This window comes from Pezoporus wallicus, unplaced genomic scaffold (assembly GCF_028554395.1).
Source record: "Pezoporus wallicus isolate ANWC-B61680 ecotype Strahan unplaced genomic scaffold, APGP_CSIRO_Pwel_v1 contig_6944, whole genome shotgun sequence".
In the NCBI taxonomy this organism is placed as follows: domain Eukaryota; kingdom Metazoa; phylum Chordata; class Aves; order Psittaciformes; family Psittacidae; genus Pezoporus; species Pezoporus wallicus.
The window spans coordinates 585,986-607,166 of record NW_026636656.1 but is presented as its reverse complement, the minus strand read 5'-3'; the positions used below and the strand labels follow the sequence as shown (position 1 = coordinate 607,166).

General features: G+C 37.8%; 1 protein-coding gene across 1 annotated transcript in view; it reads right to left on the bottom strand.

The window, feature by feature from the left end:
• UGGT2 (UDP-glucose glycoprotein glucosyltransferase 2) overlaps window positions 1-20,672 on the bottom strand; it is an 86,110-nt gene extending 65,438 nt beyond the window's left edge. Inside the window, exons 1-8 of the mRNA XM_057401146.1 lie at window positions 20,515-20,672; window positions 18,610-18,692; window positions 11,832-11,962; window positions 10,600-10,712; window positions 5,355-5,529; window positions 3,089-3,185; window positions 1,950-2,028; window positions 1,206-1,306 (exon numbers count right to left, since the gene is read on the bottom strand). Coding sequence (XP_057257129.1) covers window positions 1,206-1,306; window positions 1,950-2,028; window positions 3,089-3,185; window positions 5,355-5,529; window positions 10,600-10,712; window positions 11,832-11,962; window positions 18,610-18,692; window positions 20,515-20,666 — 931 coding nt within the window. The 5' untranslated portion in view covers window positions 20,667-20,672. The remainder of the gene's footprint in view (window positions 1-1,205; window positions 1,307-1,949; window positions 2,029-3,088; window positions 3,186-5,354; window positions 5,530-10,599; window positions 10,713-11,831; window positions 11,963-18,609; window positions 18,693-20,514) is intronic.
• Window positions 20,673-21,181: the final 509 nt, after the last annotated feature.

Sequence of the window (21,181 nt, the reverse complement as noted above, 5' to 3'; positions counted from 1 at the left end):
GAACAAACAGCATCCCGACACTTAACTACTCTCAACACTGCTTGGGGAGCACCACCAATTTCACTTTTCATTTACACAGCCGTGACACCACAGAAAAGGCCATCACTACATAGAGCACTAAACCTTGTATAGGCTTTTGTGAAGATAGACACTAAAGGGATCAAAGTTTTACAGTCACTTCTGTTTGAATATCAAGAGAGTGATATTCAATCATGTAAAAAAAAATTAAATAGACAAAAAGAGAATTTTCTTCTTATTTGCACAGTAGATTTCTTAGAAGTGAGATCAATTTTTTTTTGAAATACATTTTTTTTTGACCAAGATAAATCCTGCAGCTGAAGGGGATTTCATTGATAAAAGACTGTAAATAAACTACAATGATCTCAAATAGCTAGTTTCAGGCTGGACACTGCTAACAAGCTCTGTTATAGAGAGGATCCCAAAAAGAAACTCAAGTTCAGATGACTGCTCTGTCTCCTTCACTGCACTGCTATTATACTAGTATAGACAAATCGGTTTTAAACAGGTTGTCCCCTAAAACTGAAGAATGTAACAGGCAAAATTTAGTTGCCTAAACTTAAGTGTTATAACATTTTGACATTTTAGAGATGTATTTTAGAGTGACGCACAATTCCATTCAAGCTACAAAATGTCCTGCAGGTCATCACACAGAAGCTGTTTAGAAATCAACATCTACATATTTGTTCTCCTTTTCCACAGGAAAGCTTTTAAAAGCATGTTTTTCCATTTGATGTTGTATTAAAAAAATGTACCAACATGAACTCCAGTGCACCGATAAAGTTAGAATTTATAAAGGAAATAAACTGTCAACCTGTCTTGTCTTAACAGTCACGTCAAAATTATATTTTTCACCTGACCTCTCAAAAAAATATCTGGAACTAAATTTAACATCCGAGATAAAACATCAGGTAGAAAAACAACAAATATGTCTCCTGTCTTTAAAATCAGCAAAGCTAGTTATGATGCTCCATCTAATAAAACTACTTCAATGCTCCTTTAATTTCTAGCATGTAATATCAGGACAAGACAGCAACACATTCTTCTTTAATACTTGAGATAATACTGCCTTTTTATGAAACTATATGTCTCTTTCTAAAGGAAGCTTTTATCAGAATGCTGAAACATCAACATAATAAAGGACAATTAAACAAAGTACTGTGTTAAAAAAAAAAAGCCATACATACCCTGTAGCTCCCAAACCTTCAGTGGTTCCATGTTGTCAGTAGTTTCAATTAGATGTTTTTTAAACTCTTTCAGATTATTTTTCAGATCAGGATGCATCTGTCTACAAGAAACCGTATTTTTTTAAAAAAAGACATCAGTGACATACATCAGCATCTGCTTTTATCCATAAGATTGCTCACAGCTAATACTGTATTCTTAGGGTAATAAGCAAGAATTAGAATTTTAATTCATTCTTAAGACAAAAATGAAGATTTGCGTTGAGAAGAGATGATTTCTGAGAACTAAAAGCCAGTTAATTCCAAGGATGAGTTCAGTGTTTTGTAGTGTTCTGTCTCAAACCCTGCCACAGATTTTGATGGAATAAATGAACTCAAAGATTAAACAGTATTAACACACAGTAGAAGCGTGTCAATACTATTTACATAATCAATATAGTTGGTTTACTATAGAATAACATGTAACTGACTGCATACTAACTACTATAAACTGTAGCTGGACACAGTTTATTGTGTTACCTACAAAGGATATAGGAGAGACAATGCTGAGAACATCTTTCATAAACTACCATCATTGACAAAAATCCAGCTACTGAGTAGACAAATCACTAGTCAGACCTGAAGAGCATGGTGCCTACAGAAAAGTAAAGTAATTTCCAACATAAATCTCTCATAATTCTACTAAATAAAAATATTTTTGGTTCAGGTTCCAGAAACAAATGTAGAAGTTTAGTTGTATCAACTCACTTTAATTTGCCAAAAAGAAATCCTTGAATATCACTTTCCTCCTCCTCCTCATCTTCTTCTTCCTTTGTTTCGTTTGCTTCTGAACACATAGCACATGTAGGCAATATAAACCAAGAAAGTTACTGATGTATTATGTTCTTATGAATTATAAAACGGTTAACAGAAGCATACCATCAGAAAGTTGTCATTCTGAGATGTAATTTCAATTAAATTTATACTTATGCCTTCTTATTTTGGCATCAGAATGAATCACTTCACAGAACTTATCAACATTCAAATTAATGTTTAAATATAATTCATCCAATATTTACATTTTTTTACATAAATGAAATTGATGTGGTTAAATAGTTCACTTCCCCAAAATAGCCACTCCTCAGTTTGATTACGTGGTAAGGTATAACTCTTATCAGCCAACTACTACTAAATTCATGCTTGAAAAGCATGATGACTTTAGAGTGCTTGCATCTCCAGCTACCATTTGATATAAGTCAAGAGATCAGTTTCTTTACCTTAAAGAAAATAAACAATTTTTTACTTGATTCAAAGGGTATTAAACCTTAGCCTTACCAAAGACAGTTAACTAACCTTCTCTATATCCTGTAAATGTCCATGCAAAGTAATTTATCTGTATCAAAATTCTATAGCTACCATTTTCTGTTAAATGTCCCACTTCAACATGTAGTAACATACACTGGTACCAAATTCTATGATTCTGCACATCTTTCCAACAGAAGATTGTGAAAGTATTTCCACTTAAATTCACAGAAAAAACCCTCACCTCTGAAACAGTGATGTGTAGATGCTGTAGTAATTGGCAGATAAGAGATGCCAACAAACATACAGTAATTGAAGAACAAAGATTAAGCAATCTTATACTTATTGAAAGTAAGAAGAATGGATTACTTTTTGAAGAGCCGTAGAACACAACAATCAGAGGTCAGGTAATGAACTATATATTCTGAGCACAACTGTTTACAAATGCTTACATATATTTTCATGTCTTAATTTCTAATGCTTGCAATTTCCTTCTCTAAGAAAAAATTAAGTATTTTAAAACATTACTGACTTTATAACCAAAGATTGTAACATATTTCAATAGTATCTCCAATGAGAGATTATAAATAAAGCCCACCACATACCTTTGAGCTGTGTGTCATCCACCGCTTTATATTCTGTGCTCTTTATTGCAAGTTCTACACCATATCCAGATAAATACATTTTTCTGGAACTTGGTTTCTGTTTGACATTATTTTAACAGAACAAAAAATATAATTTAAAAAACTGTATTTATAGGAGATTAACAATATCTAATACTGTAAATTTAAACAATTATGGCAGTAAAAAAGTTTAATTCATCTTTCAGTTTAGGATTCAAAATACTAAATGCTACACAAAACAAATTACAAGAATCAAGTAAGACAAATTGAAGTCCATTGAGAAGGTGTGTAAAAGAGAGTAAAGGCCTCCTTTAACTCCCGCAGACCACAAAAAGGCTCTGTCGAAATTGTAGTCCCTTCACATAGTAAGTACTAGAACAGCCCTTCAGGACAAGGGGTAATGGCTTCAAATTGAAAGAAAGCAGATTTAGTTATTAGAAAAAAATTCTTCACTATAAGTGGCACAGGTTGCCCGGAGAAGCTGTGGCTGCCCCACCCCTGGCCGTGCTGGATGGTGCCTTGATCAACCTGGTCTAGTGGAAGGTGTCCCTGCCCATAGCAGGGAGGCTGGAACTAGATGATCATTAAGTTCCCTTCCAACCCAAACCATTCAATGATTAGAGGTAGATTTTGTAGCACCCTACATAATTATTGATGCCTTACAATTAATATTTTACATTGTTACTAATTTATTTGTAATTTTGACAGACTTTCAGGATGTCAGGAGGAAATTCTCTATTTCTGCATTAGAGCAATTATTTAAAAAGTTTTGATGAAAGAATTAATCACTTTCTGCAAGGGGGACTAAGAGAATGCGTTAAAGTATCACTATTAAAACCAGGTCGCTACTTATTAAAAACAAGTAACAAGTGTTTCTAGCTGTGCAGTGGGAGTTTGACGTTCAATAGCATAATTACTCAGGGCATAGTTATTTCTGAAAATGTGCCCTAATTTGCCCAAAATGTATGAACGTTCCCTTTCCAAAATGCAATTTGCACATGCATGGCAGAAATTTCTACAAAGCCTTTCAGCTTTAGCTTGCAATTTGTTAGAATCCTTCTGTATTAAGAATCCTCCAACCCACAGCTGAAAAGCCAGCAGGGCTGGAGGTTTACCCAGTTGGTCCTCTAAGAAAATCTATGCAGAGAGAGCACTACACTCAGTGATGCTGGCAAAAATAAAACAAAACAGCAGAAAGACTGCATCTCTTCTGCTCTCAATGCTCCCTCTTCTGGTATATAATGAAAAAAAAAAAAAAAAGAGGAGGAGGAATTGTCTCAGTGGGAGCCAAGAATAAAAACATAGGTTGTGAGAAAGGTAGAAAAGAGAAGAGCAGTCTGAAGAGAGAGAGGGAAAAGCCCAGGAAGCAAGGTAACTTGCATTTCAGGTGGACCAGGGTGCATAAACTGGTCAGAACAAGAAGACTGTAGGTATTTGATTAAAGTAAAAGTGCATAAAGGAACAAAGTTCAATAAAAAACATACACACACAATTTAGAATTGAAGACTGGTTTCCTCAAATTCTATATATCCTTACTGTAAGCAAATATCTCAAAGTCATCTGCAAACTATGGATCTCATGTCCCTGAATTATCTGTATTAGCCACACTATTTAAGAGCTGTACTTTGAATACATATTACTAAAACCTTCCAATAACCAAAACCGGGGACCATGTAGTTCCAGGTACTGGTATTTGTCTTGTTTTGTTTTAGGAAGAAAAGTAAGTTAAGAAAAGCATTCTGAAACAATATGTTTAAAATACTGACGTTGTGTAATGCAAGCATCAAAAAACTGGTCAGTGATGTTGACTGTGATAGCCCATGCTGCTGTACTACAATGAACACAGGATTATACAGAGAACACAGAAAATTATAAGTACAATTAATTATTTTTAAACTTGATTTTCTAATACTAATACGTTCAGCCTCCTGCACCAAGAGTCATCCAAGATCTTTGTACAACATAGAAAATCTAGACATAGAATGCAAAAAGACATATTTCAAGATCAATTAGTGATGCAAACAGTGCTTGCATACAGAATTAGGTAGTATTATAATGTTTTATTAGCTTCAAAGTTTATATTAAGTGAATCACTTCACCTGGGAAGCTTTAAAAAGAGAACATATATTGCATACAATTTAGGCAAATGGAAAAGGAAATGTAGAAAACGTGTTCTGCCAAAAAACCAAGCAAAATAAAGAGAGAACACTAACAGCTTACTGAATCAACATTAATTTGAATAGCATACCTGAACATAATGCCGGAGAACATAAACAATTTCCTCCTTTTGCGCCTTCTCAGACAAAATCCGGTGGAATTTGACGAAGTCTTTCGTGCCCATTTCTGCATAAAGAATAACCACTGGGCCACCCTCTTTGAGAGTTGGGAATTTATGATCTCCCTTAAAAAGATATGGCCTGGGTCTGGTTTTAAAACAAAGAATCATGATACTATATATTCAGGAAACAAAAATAACAGTGGCAGTTTTCCTACGTCATAATTGACAAATCTAATAATGCTAAAAATATACAAACCTTGTTAAAATTGGCACAAAATAATCATGATTACTCACAAACTAACTTAGAACACCAAATCTGCAAATCAAAGTCTAAGAAACTGAAAAATCAGAGTCAACTATAAATAATTTTATATAGTTTACCAAATCACAACATAAAGAGCAAATGAAAAGCATAGCACTTGGAGATTTGTGCAACAGTTACAGCTTGAAGCTTTTAATTTAAATGATTCATTACATCTATTAGAGATGTACAAAGCAATCAGTGAGGAACAGAGTAGCAGAAGGATAATCAGTGAAGTTTGAGACAGCTGCTTACACCCATGGAAACTAACTGAGGTTATCTTTCTCTAACACCATCAAGCTCTGTTAATTAATTTTGCAAATTTTGACTACCTACTTTCCCCACTGAAAGCCAGGACAAGAAAAGTTATGCCGTCTATACCTGCAGTGATTTTTTAGATGACTGCAAACATCTTTTGAATAAAACCTCATGCTATGGTTTAACAGCAACTAATTACCATGCAGCCACTTGCTCACTCACAACCCCAGCTGGGATGGTGAGAAGAATCAGAAAAAGGTAAAACCCACGGGTTGAGATAAGAGCAGCTTAGTAATTGAAATAAAGTAAAATAATAACTGTATCAATTATTATTAGTAAAAAAAAAAAAAAAAGAGAAAGGAATAAAGCCCAAGAAGGACAAGTGATGCACACTACAATTGCTCACCACCCACTGACCGATGCCCAGCCTGTGCCTGAGGAGAGATCAGCACCTCCCAGTCAATCCCCCCAAGTTTATACACTGGTCATGATGTGCTGTGGTATGAAATACCCCTTTGGCTAGTTTGGGTCAACTGTCCTGTCTCTGCTCCCTCCCAGCTTCTTGTACCGTTCCTCACTGGTGGAGTGTGGGAAACTGAAAAGTCCTTGGTCAGGGCAAGTGGCACTGAGCAACAACTAAAACATCCATATGTTAGCAGCATTGTTCTCAGACTAAAGCCAAAACACAGCACTGCACCAGCTACTAGGGAGAAGACTAACCCTATCCCAGCCAGAACCAGGACACTTAGGAAAGATGAAAAAGGAACAGAGGATATGGTTGAATAATTTACTCAAGGTGCTAATTTTTGATGAGTACACTTCTTTTTCAAAGTTGCCTTTGTATAGTCACACTTGAAAGACCAGTGAACTTCCTCCAAACCTCTCAGAAGCAAGTTCAGAAACTCTCATCCAACACACACTACAGAAATGTGTGTAGCAGATGCTCACTGAAAGTCATACTGGAAACGCATGACCAGAACACAGTTTAGGAATATCTTCAATAAGATCATGGAATATAAAATCATGGAATAATTTACATTGCAAAGGACCGTTGGAGGCCATCTGCTCCAAACTTTCATTCAAAGCAAAACCAATTTGTATCAGGTTTCTCAGGGCCTTAACGTCAACATCCTATGTAGATTGGTAGATATGCAATTGAAGACCACATCTGTAAGGCAGAGACAAAAGAAGGGGCCTGGTTTGAGAATTAGCTTGGGTGCATGCAGCCACGCGTCACAGAAGTATCAGACAAGCTTTCCTTTTGTCATCGCAGGACAAGGCAAACCAGGTGACATCAGGGAGTGCGAAACAATACTTGAATGAGTAAGCTCTGTTCAAGAACTGGTCCAGATTTGCCACAGTGAAAGCATAACATGGGATGCGATTTTTGCAATTTCCTTCTCATATGCAGAGAGACTGCCACAGTCACTTTTAGACAGCTGAAAACCCAAATCAAGGAAGCTTCTCTTTCCCTAACTAGTCACCTACAGCAGAAAAAATTACTCCTGTTCTCAGAAGATGGGTACAAAGTGCTGCCAGGATTTTCTTGAACACTGACAGCCTCAAAGGAAGCATTTTTTACCATCATGAACAGACTTCACTGACAATAAGTGCTGCAGTAAAATAACACTCCATAAGGCTACCATAATGATCTTGGATTGGAGAATTAAAGTATTCAGCTCTTGTAAGTCCAAGATAAGCCTCTGTTCTCTGTTTCTCATCAACAGCGAAGAGTAGTGAGAAGAAACTGATAGCGCTGAAAGCTAGTTTCCTGCTATAAGAGATTCATTCTCATGAGAAGGCTGCCTGAAAAGGACAGAACTGCAGCTGGGCAGCCAAAAAAAATTTATTAAAACCAACCCTAAACATGTAAGTGGAGCTCAGCACTCACTAACCAGTTACTAGGGTAGTACAGGCGACTATACACTTTCCTAGATAGCTGCCAACATGGGATGCAGAAGGAATATGATGGACAGAAGACAGCAGACATGCATACTGACAAGCCATCTGAGGCACTGACTGTTTTGAGCAAAATGTGACTCCTATCAATGCTTTTGCTCTTGGCAGCAAAAGCCCTGTAAATCTTAGTGTTGTATTTTGGACTGTTAGAGAGATAAGTAATCTCAACCATTTAATAGCAGATTCTCCTGTGGCAAATATAAAACCTACTGCACCTCCACACAAAACACAATCACAGCCATGCAATCCATTGCAACAAAATCACAGTAGCTGCTGCATAAAGGACTAAATGAAGCAAAACCTTGATCTTCACATACAAACTCTTAGGGCACTCCTGAGTCCAAAGTACCTGAGACTTCCTCGATCTCCGGTTGAGCTGATGGATCTGCACAAAATAATGCTGTAAGCCTTTTCTTTCCCTTTCAGTGAGATTTGAAACTGCTATCCCTAAAAATAGAACACTTCTAGTGTCCTCCTCTGATATGGAACTTTCGGACACAACTGAAAGCCTAGCTTAAGTTGGCCTGGCTTAAGTGGAAGTCATGACAGAGAGAAGACATTAAAACAAAGTGAAACACGAAGGAAAACTTTCAAATAAAAAAGGGAATCAATAAAACAAAAATATCTCTTTTCATAAAAGTCACAGAGGGAATGAATGACTGGCTTAGAGGACTGAACAGTGAGATGGCACACTGTCTCATGTATCAACTGTTCACCACACTGAAAAGGAAGAACAGGAGCAGAGCCCTATCTATATCACCTAGGCTAAACATCTCCAGAACAAGTGAAACACATCTACTACTCAGAGTATCACTGGAAATAATAATGGAAACAATTACCTGAAGGTGAACATGTTTTCCTCAAAGTCTAGCTCCAGGAATTGTAACTATTTGAGTGACACAACTACTTTTGGGGTGGGGAGGAGAAGAAATTGATCAAGATTTTGCCCCTGCAGCTCTGAAGGTTGGAATGAGTGGTGCACACAAAACTACCCAAACCACCAGCGCAATTTAAGAGAAAGCACTTCAGTTCTGTTATGATTTCTTGAAGTTAATGATTTCTAGAAGTGTTAACTCTTTCAATTCTGAATACTTCAGGGTTCTATTGTTTAGTCCTGTGATTTTCCAGAATCTTGTAAACGTGCGGACTGTATCTCCAGAAAGGAAAATGTGCTGAATCCAGTTAATGGCTTTAGAATAGTGATAAAATGTTAAGATCTCATAATGCCTTAATATATGACCAGAAGAATTCAATGTAATTTTAAAGGCAAAAATATAGTACAAATAATTTATGTTAGAATATAAGAGAGGCAGAATGTAATAGTCAAAAATAGGACATTGCAAACTAGAAGTGAAGTGTTTTTGCAAAAACCATGGCTATTGAATAAGTAAAAGACAATGCTTTAGTAGGTTGTAATTCTGTCAGTGGACTCAGAAAATACCACAAATAACACCTGAACATAAAACTGTTTTCAGAAGCAACCATCCCCAAAGAGACAAATTCATAAGTTTTCACTTTTTTCCCCAGTTTGTATTTGATAGAAAGGAAAATCCAAGAAATATGCCCTACTAAATAATCTTTCCATTCTACATAACTGCATGAAGTGGTATGGACACTAACGGTGACTTTGACCACTGCCGGAAAAAAAAAAACCCTAACTAACCAATCAAAAAAATGTTACATACAGGTCTTGAAAAAATACAAATTATTAAGTTTTTAAAATAGAAATTAAACATTTTGCTTTCATTATCTTAAGATTTGTTATTTTAATAGGTTCTACATATTTGACTTCATGATACAGATTCATGCTGGACTGATGCTTGCTTCCACAGGACAAAGCCTGCAAAAATACTTGACAGGTGCAAAGTCAAGCACAAGGCGAGGAAAGGTTATGCCAGCTGAGACAGGCTCCTCTACCAAGTCCTTATAACCCAGTGGCACCGACTATGTAGAAAGGTCTGTCAGCAGAAGTACTGTCTGAGATGCATTAAATGGTTAAGTTTGTATAGAAAGTACACTAGCTCAAACATGACTATGTCATACCAGGGAAAAGAAATATGAAAATATCCATGTAGTTAGAGAAACAAAGCTCTATAATTTTAAAACTGTACTTTGATTCAGAGAAGGAGGCTCAGAGGAGACCTTATCGCTCTCTACAACTACACTAAAGGAGGTTGTAGTGAGGTGGGTGTCAGTCTCTTTTCCCTAGTAACAATTACAGGATGAGAGGAAGCAGCCTCAAGCTGCACTAGGTGAGGTTTAGATTGGGTATTAGGAAAAATCTCTTCACCAAAAGACTTGTCAAGCATTGAACAGGGTGCCCAGGGAAGTGGTTCAGTCACTGTCCCTGGAGGTGTCTGGGGGATGTGGATGTGGCACTCAGGGACACAGCTGACTTGGCAGTGCTAGGTTAACAGTCAGACTCCATATTACAAATCTTTTCCAAACTAAATAATTCTATGGCGATTGATGAATACTCATGAGTGTTTAAAGTATTTCAAAACCAAAAGTAACTCTTAAAATAACACATACCCTAAATGGGTAAGTCTTTAAATATCCAGTAAACTGGTATTTATGGGCTTGGCATTATCAAGTAAGTAGAACATGAAATTTCAAAATACTACAAGTATATATGCAATAACACATTTTCCACTTCAGTAATCTATTTTTCCTCTTAAAACAAATCATTCAATTTACCTCTTAGTAGCCTTCTTCAGTAGCTTTTTTATTTCATTAGTCTTACAGGTGTGCTTCTCATGGATAACCACAAATGCAGTACAGCCTTCTGGTGGATGTTCATCAGCTGCAATCTAATATGTCAACAATTATACTCAACCAGAATGCTCTGATTGCACTTCATCTTAAACTCACATCCCTTTGATTAAAATAACTGATCAGCTGTCATTGAGTTGTACTTCTAATTAAGCTCATTCAAAATTGGGTACATGTGAAAAATATTACAAGATTAAGACCTTATAACCTTTGTGAGATGTGGTCTATCAAATGCAGTCACACTCCAGAAAATCTAAGTCTATTTATGTTCTGTAAAGACAGGGCTGAGAAACCTCCAAAGGTGAAATGACATGCTGTACTCGGAGGTATTTTTCATTTTAGTCACTATCAGCAATCATGTTGATGTACAAAGGTTTGAGTGCTAACCAGTAAATCCCAAACAATTAATCTCAGCTTTGGTTCTCTCTCCCCTTCCTACTCCACCCTCCTGCCTTCTTTTTTTTTTAAACTTTATTCAGCTATTCCCATGTAAAGTGGGAATAGTATGCATTATCAATGACTCTGGATTCACAAGCTGAAAGATAAAAATGGAAAGACACGAGTCTGAGATGATGATATTGCTCCAGAGAACACTTGCAAACCCTCCTAACTTTATTACAGCTTACAACCTTTTAGAAATATGGATTTCTCACTTTATCTTGAAGGTGGCATTGCTAAAAGGAGGAGAAGCAATTTTAGGCTAGAGGCACAGTGAAATTACGTCCTCACACTTTTTCACAAACAAACCAGGTATTTGACTAGTCTTTCAACACTTCCAATACTGAAATAATGAGAGATGAGATGTCCACTAAAGAACAAATATAAATCACTTGAAGCTATAGGAAATTTCCTAATTTGAAAATGTCTGAATTCCCACAGGCTTATTCAAAGCAATGCAAGAATTCCCCACGATCTGAGTTTCAACAATGAACAGTTCCAAAAATCCTACCTTGAAAATAATGCTATCCATACAATTAAACATGGATATTTGCATAAATATAACCAGCTTATCAGGCATCACTTTTATAAACGGATCATGTTTGATTGCAAATACTGTTGGCATATATTTTACAGAACTGTAATAATAAACATTCTCTACTCTGCAGCCAAAATACCACATAAAATCATGAACCAAATATATCAGATAATATAATCACCTGCTGAAACATCTGAACAGTTGGAGAATATGCCCGTATCGAAAGTGCAAACTTCAGTAGATTGATTTGCGAATTGGATAAAAATTGTCCTGCTTTTTTCAGGATTAAATTGTAATAGGAATGTTCTGAATCTGTTGAATTAAAAAAAATAAAAAGACATACTTTTAATATTTAGCCATAAATAATGTGGCATATCTATCTGTGATACATGAGAGAAAATATTATGTTAGCACTGCTTGACAGTTAAGTATCTTGAATGTTGTTCACTGATAATTGTTTCCTTTGCTACCAATTTGAAAGGCCAAATGCAACACAAATACAACAACAGTAAACACAAAAGCACTAGTTAGCATGTAAATCATTTTTAGCAATATAAAAATCCATGCAAGACAACAAAGTATCTCTGCAGACCCATACAGAAAATCTTGAATTTTCTTACCGATTTATTTTTGTCAAGCTTATGCTACCCTTTTAATGCATATTCTGAAGGTTACTTACATTCAAACATTATCTTACAAATTATTTCCTCACCCTTAGTCTTGGAACACTCCTGCTATGCAACTTACATAAATAAAAATCTTGCAAAGGTGACACTCTTTAGGCTACTCTCACACAGCCTATTTCTTCCTTAAGGATACATGATAAACAAGAATTTGAGAGTGGATGTAACATGTGAAGTTGCTTCCCTCCTCCATACGTATCTCGCATTCTTAAGGACAAAATTAGGACTCCAAGCAACAAGGAAGGTGGATGGTGTTTGGGAATGACAGAAGTGATAATAAAGAACATTAGTTAAATACATGAGAAATAATTCGCGTTCATTTCTTCTTTTAGAGGCAAATTCAAGTGAATATTCTCATGTAGCCTTTGGCGGGTGAGGCAAAGAAGTGAATTAGAAAGAGGCTGCAATGCAGTTTCATCAGGTTGTGAAAAAGACCTGGATCTGTTTAAGGAATAATGCTCACCAAAACTTTAAATCAAGCTGTATACACTGTATGATATGATATTCTTGAAAGCAAATTCGAGTCAGAGAACCAAAGCTGTGACCATATCAAGCATTGCGCACCATCCCTGTTCCAGAGGTTGCTCTCCCATAGGGGGAACAGTTGAAACAGGCATGAAGCACTCCAGAACTGCCAATTTATGCCTCCCCAAATATAGGTAGTCAGCATGTATTTTACTTGGTAGATGCTACCAGGAAACTTGTGATTCAAGTGATTCAAAATCTTTTTCACACATAATTCAAATGTTCTCCTATAAAGGTGAAAATTTGTAGCAAAGGGAAAGTAAGCTGTGGGAATGAACCATTCTGGCTGTCCAGCTTGAATTTATCTGTGTCCTTAGGTCAACACCTTACTCTAAGATGCTCCTGTTGTGAAAGGGAAATGATCATATGAGTAGGAAACCCCTTCAGGGGTCCAAAGTGGCACAAAATTTTTACACAGTGTGAAAATAATCTCATATGATTTAACCTGTCAGAATTTACCTGCCTTGGATGCTGGAGATCCCAGAAGTACTCGTATCAAATGACGAGTGCAGCAATTAAAATTTCCAGCAAAATATGAGACTGCATACAATAGCTATGCAGGCCATAGTTCTGGAAATACCCATTAAGTGCTCCCAGCAGTCCTATATATGATTTTCACAATTAAGCATTTCCTATCCTGTCACTTTCCTCTTTGCAATCCCTAACTTGCATTTGTTCTTGAAGTCTCTAGGATCCCCTTTCAACCTTTTCTTCCTTCTTTGGAAAGGCTGAGTTTGCTGTAATTCACTAGAAAAATAAAAAAAATCTACAGTCACAAAAGGGTACGATCTGCATTGCCAGAAAGCTGCCTTTCCATAAATTATATATGATCATCACTGTCTAACATTACACTCAACGGATGAAAACCCCATCTCTTCTATGTTTTCTAAACCTACATACAGCCCTGGCAGAACTAAAATAAGATAAATTTGTCTTCACACATTCCAAGCAGTGAATGCAAAAAGATCTGGGAGGGGCAAATACTTCCACAATGAAACATCTTTCCAGTAACTATACTTTCAAGTTTTCTTCAAGTTATCTCCACAAAAATAATCACAGAATCATAGAGTACCAGGTTAGAAGGGACCTCAAGGATCATCTTGGTCCAGCCTTTCCAGGCAAGCATGACCTAGACTACATGTCCCAGCACCCTGTCTAGTTGAATCTTAAGTGTCTGACATTGGAGAATAAAAACTGGATCTGAAATTTCTACCTCTCCACTCAGCCCCAAATAACATCCTATTGAACACAATGAACAGCTATTAAACATACAACTCTAAAATACCCCCTCAATAAAATATTTTTACTGCAAGTCTTTAAATTCTTTGGCTTACAAATTCCAGCTCTACTTTCACTGTTGTAGAGATGATATTTTTGCTCTACAAGACGATTAAGACGATGACTTTAATATGAAAAAGATAATTCATCACATGCCTTCAAAAATGATGGTATAACATATTGACAATGTCACATTTACCAAATCATGCATCTACCCCTTCTACTTCAACTTACATTAACATTGCTGGCTTCTTTCAGGCTACAACTGTATTTTAAACTTCAGCAAGGTAAATTAATAGATATCAAATGCTAAGCAATACACCTAATGCAAAACAAATTTTTAAAAGTTACATACAGAACTATTGTTTCAGTTTTGCAAATTATTTTTACAGAGTATTTGCTCCTTGAAACTTGATAACTACTTGCCCTCCAGGTACATTCTAATATTGCACTCTATGCCAAAAAGCAGAAGTCACAGTAAATTTCTTTGGCTGTTACAGAGAATTACAGAAACAAACGTTTCTGGTCATAAAATGCTGCATATTATCACTAAATTCGTTAACAAAGTTGATTTAAAAATAGACAACATTACTAGGATACAACTCCAGACATATAAACATGTGTACAAGCTACATATCTGTAAACTTCCCTTCTAGCCAACAGAGATATAGCCTAGCAGCCAACAAAACCTGAACAGCTACATAGCTCATTCTAAAGCAGCCTAAATTTGTCAGCTGAATAGCTCTCTCAACCCCTGTAGTGAAATTAGTGAGATTGACTACAAGAAATGAACAGCTAGCTCAACAGACTCATACTTAAATATCAGTATTTACTATCTGTGATACAGATCTTTACTTTCCTTTTATGACCATCCTCACCACTATTTTTAATCTACCTGTGATGTTAGATACTGCTGTAGAGATGTGTATCTGTATCTATAGATCAGCCAGAGAGCTGGAGATTCCAGGTAACAGCAGTTCAAGCAATCAGTGGCCAGTCAAATCCCTATGACATTTAAGCAAGATGCCAGCAGAGAGGCAATACTTAATTTTATTGTATGATTATTATGGAAGTTCCATGCTTGTGAAATGAATTACTCTTGAACCTTTAAGGTTGATACGTACATAAAAAATACATAATTTGGTTATGAATAATGCATAATCTTCTAGCCTATAACAAATAATTTGCATTATTTTTGCCTGTATGTAATATACTGTTAGATTTTCTTCAGAGAAACTGGTTTCCCTATTAATATGTCTGTATTGGGTTTTTTTTTGGTGGGGTTTTTTTTTGAGGATTTTTAAAAATGTATTTAAGAGGCTGCTGAAAATTCAATATGGAAAATGAACCACTTGGAAAGACTGTGAACACTCATAATTAGTTGGCAGGAAACTGGCTATTTACCTTCACTCTGTGTTCCTAAATTAACCTTCTGAAATACAAAAGCAGTAGCACATTTAAAATACAATCTCCTGCATTTTGTAACTGTACTGGTTTATAATATGAAGTTTTTGTGGTTTTGATTTCTTTATAACATACATCAAAATATCATCATCTGCATTTCCAAATCTTCCATGAGCCTGGCAGAAAGTAAACTGCATATTAAGTATAGATACACAATGCTGTCCATGCTACCCAAATACCGCATTCTAATTTAATAGCGTATCCCATAATTTTCTGATGTTTTCCATATTGTATAATCGCAATGATTTCCAAGTTGATTTGAGTTCATATGAAAGAAAATGCTGAAACAACCAAACACATCACAAGACTAAATGCTTTACAAAATTCCATGTCCACATTTCCTACCAAATCCATTAAACTGTTACAAGTATCATAGCTAACCAGACCATTACTAGACCTAATTCGCTAAGGCCAAATATTTTAAATGAGCAAGTTAACAACAGATGTTGATTTGACTATTTTAAATTTAAAATAACAAGTTCTGAAAACTGATAAGCAACAGATTAGAAATCATCAAAGGATGATTTAAAAGAATAAAAAAAGACACCGTATCTGATTTTTTAAGTTGCCTTTTGGCTTTAATACTTTGTGACTCTTCTGAAATACTCAACAGTGGGTTGGGATACAAATCCATAATCCAATTCACCTATAAACTCAGTTTTTCAGCTTCAAATCTAGTAATTCTTCTCCTTCTATTAAAATGTTTCTATTTAAAAACAATAATGCTTTTATTTCTCAGTTATCTAGCCTATCTACTCTTGACATGATCCAGAAGTGAGAAGGCAATGGGCCCAACCAATTTAATTTGCTTGTTACTCCAGCCCTAATGCACCATGAACATCCCTCTACATCAGTGTGGCTCGACATGCATCATCAAAGACAGAACCCATTCCATACCATCCAGAGAACCAACTTCTTCCCAGAAGTATAGTGTTACACACCTTTCAGCAACTGTACCACTCCGGTATTTGAGGATCACTATTCTTCACTCTAGCTGACCATTTTATTTCAAATGTCTAATGCAGGTTTCCCACTGAAAGTAACTTAACTATTGCTAGGTAAGTATGATGCTATTTCATATTTGGTACATTGACTTCAGTAAGATACTCTTCAGTTGGAAGAATCAAATTGATCTGATTTTTGTCATTGAATAACCACTTTCTTTTCCTATAAAACAGAATCTTTCCTTCTCATCCTGTTCATAAAAAGCATCGGTCCGCCTGCATAATCCTACCCCAGCTATGAATTTGACTTTTAGGAAAACAGCTTGGTCACAGACTTTTAAGTTTTCCTGCATTATAAATATACGAGTCTTTTGGCCATAATGATAAAAATACACACCAATTGCTTCATATGCTTAATTAAAGTACTATTTTAGTACATTCTCAAGGCTCCCCCCTACCAGCATCTAATACTTCATTGGCAAGATGGGCCATGCAAATCATCCTGCTGGTAATTTATTTATTCTCAGTCACACAGAGTTTATCCAAATGAAGTAGGTAAAGCATGTAGCTAACAGCTAATTTCAACAGACATCTCTGTCACCAATAATAAATGTCACTAAGCTTCACATTCCTTGGAAAGCATGATCCAAGCAGGCAGACAAGAGATGGATGCTGATAAAAAAACCCCTGACACATCATCTAATACATCAGCCTTGTCTCAAGGGCTGTACCAACTGCATCTAAACCATTCAAAGAAAAAAAAAAAAAACAAAACAAAATAGTAATTCAAGCCAAAGTCGCTTATGGAGATCACCTCATCCAAACTTTTACTTGGAGGACATCTAATTTCAAAGCTAGATAAGGCTGCTCAGGGCCTTGTGCAGCAGTTTTGAGTGTCTCCGGGAACAGATTCCACACCCTCCTTTCACAGGGGCAGCCTGTTCCAGTGTTTACTCAACTCCATGGCAGAAACATTTTCCATAGTATCTAATCAAAATCTCCATGTTTCAACTTGTGCACATGGCTTTTTTTCATATCACTTTGTACCTTCATGAAGGGTCTGTTTTAATCTTCTCTATACCTTTCTATTAGGAAGCCAAAGATAGAGGGAGTAGGGACAGACCTTGTTCATAACATACTCCTATGTTCACAACAAGGATTCAGTTCTGCAATCTCACTGCCATTTCCCACATAATCTTTCTACAATTTATTAGCTTCTGGCTATTAACGTAACATTCAACTTACCTAAGTCTCTTCTAGTAGTAGTGTTAGGTCTTCCCACTCATGCCTAAGGAGCTGTACTGTTCTGAAGTAAAGAGCAAAATGAAATAGCCTTACCTTCTTTAGAAGCTCTTTTCGCCTTGTTTATCTATTGACCTACCAAGTAGGTCTAATATTCACCAACCTCTTGTAAAGCCTGGTAGGTTTCCAAGTTTCTGATTACCACGGGCATTTCCAGTAAACTGCTTTCCAAGGCATCTTCTGAGGTGGCTCACTTATGTTTTGTTTGCTGCATTTTGTGCTTTTTTCTTCTCTGCAAACTTAATATTCTTCTGTCTAATCAGGCAGGGTGTTTTTAATCTTACTTTGACAGTGATAAATATTTATTCTGAAACACCAATATTGACAACAGAAAAGTCTCTATGCCACCTACAAGTACAAAACCTTTTTTTGACCATTCTTTTTGTTTTTTCCTTTAGCTAGCATTCTCATTTTAGTTATTTGTGGGATTCTCTCCCCCTACAAACATCCACCTTACACAAAACATGAAGTCTGTATATCCTATAAGCTCTTGCCGAGTCATGTAAGAAAGTAAGTATTTTTAATCTTTACACTTCTCTTCCATGTTGTAACAGTTCAGTCCATCTTGTTTTCCTGGCTTTCAGAACTCATTTATAGGTAGAGCTCTCAGGGGAAAATATGCTACAGCTTTCGGAAAGAAAACTACCTAGTTAGCAACAGTGGAAAAGTTAGGCTTTACCTGACTGGAACTAGTTAATAAGTTAGCTTGATGTTTAAAAGTTAGATACAGTGCAAGCTAAAGCTAGCATGCTGTTTAACTTACCTCCTTGCTTATAAACTGTTAATTCTCGTACAGTTTCCAAGAACTGCCAAAACTTCTCATTATCATCTTCTGCAATAAATTCACTGTTTAAAAATAAAAATGAATTGTCCATAGGTTGCATTTGTCCAAAGATGTACCACAGTAAAAACTTCAGTTGTTTAAAATAACAAATGCCCAACAACAACCAAGTGTTGAGTATTTGATGACCATCTAAAATCCCTGTAGCATAAAACAGTGAACAGTAGTGTATTTTGGATAAAACAAATTTTGAACAAAATACTGCCAATCTGAACTCAACAATCAGAGCTGTGAAGCAAGCAAAATATCCTCCATGCAGAAATAAACACAATTTTGCACTTTATTTTTCCACAGATATTCCAATATAGTTAGAAATAAAATCAATTCAGTGAACAAACTTTATTTAGTAGTGGGTAAATACAAAAATGGTAACACACGCTCTGTCAAGTGATAGGTTTTAATTAAATTACAGGCTGTTATCAATGACAATGTCTATTTTGCTATGCAAGGGAGGTCTTTAGTCTCTGAAACTCTTGCCAAAAATTGGTTAATCCTTACAAGGCATAAAAGGTAATGTTTTATTCCAAATCCCACTCTTGCATTTACCGGTAACACTCTTTTAATTTTGTGTTTTTTCTTAAGGGCACATCAACTGCTTTTCTTCTCCCTCCTTAAGTCTGCCAAAAAGATCAACTTGCTAGCATGAGTGTATTGTTTCCTAATCTTTACTTTGGAAGTTTGCCACTCCTTTGATTACAGAAGCTTGCAGCTCTCCCTTTCATGGGAGTTCTCCAAACAGCAGCAAATAAGTTTAAAAATCAAATCAAAAAGATTTTAAACCAAATTGGCAGAGGAGCCACAAACATGTAATACTGGAAAACATTTTCAGTTCCTATTTTGAAATCACAGACTCAGAGAACAGTTTGGGTTGGGAGGGACCTTCATAGCTCGTCTAGTCCAACCTCCCTGCAATGAGCAGGGACATCTTCAACTAGATCAAGTTGCCCAGAACCACATCCAGGGTGGTCTTGAATGTCTCCAGGGATGGTGCATAAACCACCTCTGCGGACAACCTCTGCCAGTGTTTTACCACCCTCACTGTAAAACATTTCTTTCTCACATCCAGCCTGAATCTCCCCTCTTTTAGTTTAAAACCATCACCCCTAATCCTATCGAAACAGGCCCTGCTAACGAGTCTCTCCTCATCTTTCTTACAGGTCCCTTTTAAGAACTGAAAGGCCATAAGGTCTTCCCAGAGCTTTCTTCAGGCTCTCTCAGGCTGTCTCCTTATGAGAGGCGTTGTGTCCCTCTGATCATTTTTGCAGCCCTTTTCTGGACCCTCTCCAACAGGTCCCACATCTTCTATAGCGAGGACTCGAGAGCTGGATGCAGTACTGCAGGGGGGGTTAACTACTACATCTTCACTAGTACCTTTACAAATACTAAATCAGTGGGTGAAAGTAAACTAATTCGGGCAAGATACAGAGATACTGTTACTCAGTGGAAGGTAGCGACTGTGCAGACTGGGCAACTGCATCTCCTCCTCAGGCTAAATGCAAAGCAATTTAAACAGCACACTCAAAAAGTGGGAAAGCCCGTCAGCACTAGCCGTAACATTGGAGACAACAGTTAAGCCTTATACCAAACGAGTTGTAGAAAGACTGACAGAGCAAGAGAGGAGGGAATCGCAGCCACCCCTTTCTAGGGGCCCACCTTCCCCCTCAGCCCGCGCAGCGGAGAGAGGACAGGGCCCCTCCCTCCTCCACTCCCCTCAGCCCCCCAGGAAATAGCCAGGGGCGGTATCGCCGCTGCTCCCCGCCGCGGCCTAACGGCCCCGCGCGGCGGCCAAGGAAAGCAGTAGCAGAAGGAGGAGGAGGCTGCACGCACCTCGCCTCCAGTAGCAGTGGGGTCGCCGGCCACTTCGCCGCCAGCCGGGCCGTCACGGCCTGGGAAGAGGCTGGAGGCCTGCCGCAGCGGCACGGCCGGGCACACAGGAGGACAATGAGAAGGAGGGCTGGCGGCGGTGACCAACCCGCCATGAGGAACACGGACCGACACCAGCCAACACGCTAGCCGGCTCCCACAGACCCCTCAGCCGCGGCGTGCACAGCGCCCCGCCCACGCGCGGCCTGCCTTGCTCCTACTGGCTGTGCTGTGCCCTCACCGTTGGGCTATTGGTCAGCACACAGACTAATCAGCGGCTGACGCCGAACAAATAGCGGCGCTGTCCCCGCTCCCGCGTTGACACGCGGCGTGGGGCGGGGCGGGGCGCTGGGCGGTGAGGACCCTGCGCAGGCGCAGCGTTAGCACCGCCTCCCTGAGGCGGGGTCCGGCGTGGCTCCGTTCTGATTGTTAGACTTGCGTTGGTCGTAAGCGAGTCTGAAGTGGGGCGCTTTTAGGTTGGGCTGCGGGGCTGCGCCGCTGCCTGAGGGCAGTGTGCTGCGTTAGCAGGGCGCTCTCGGCTCCAGTGGAAGTGGCTGCTGGCAGCTGAGAAGAGGCAGGGCTGTGCCGTGTCCCTAGTCCTCCCTAGAGCTCACCGTCCGGGTGCTGATGC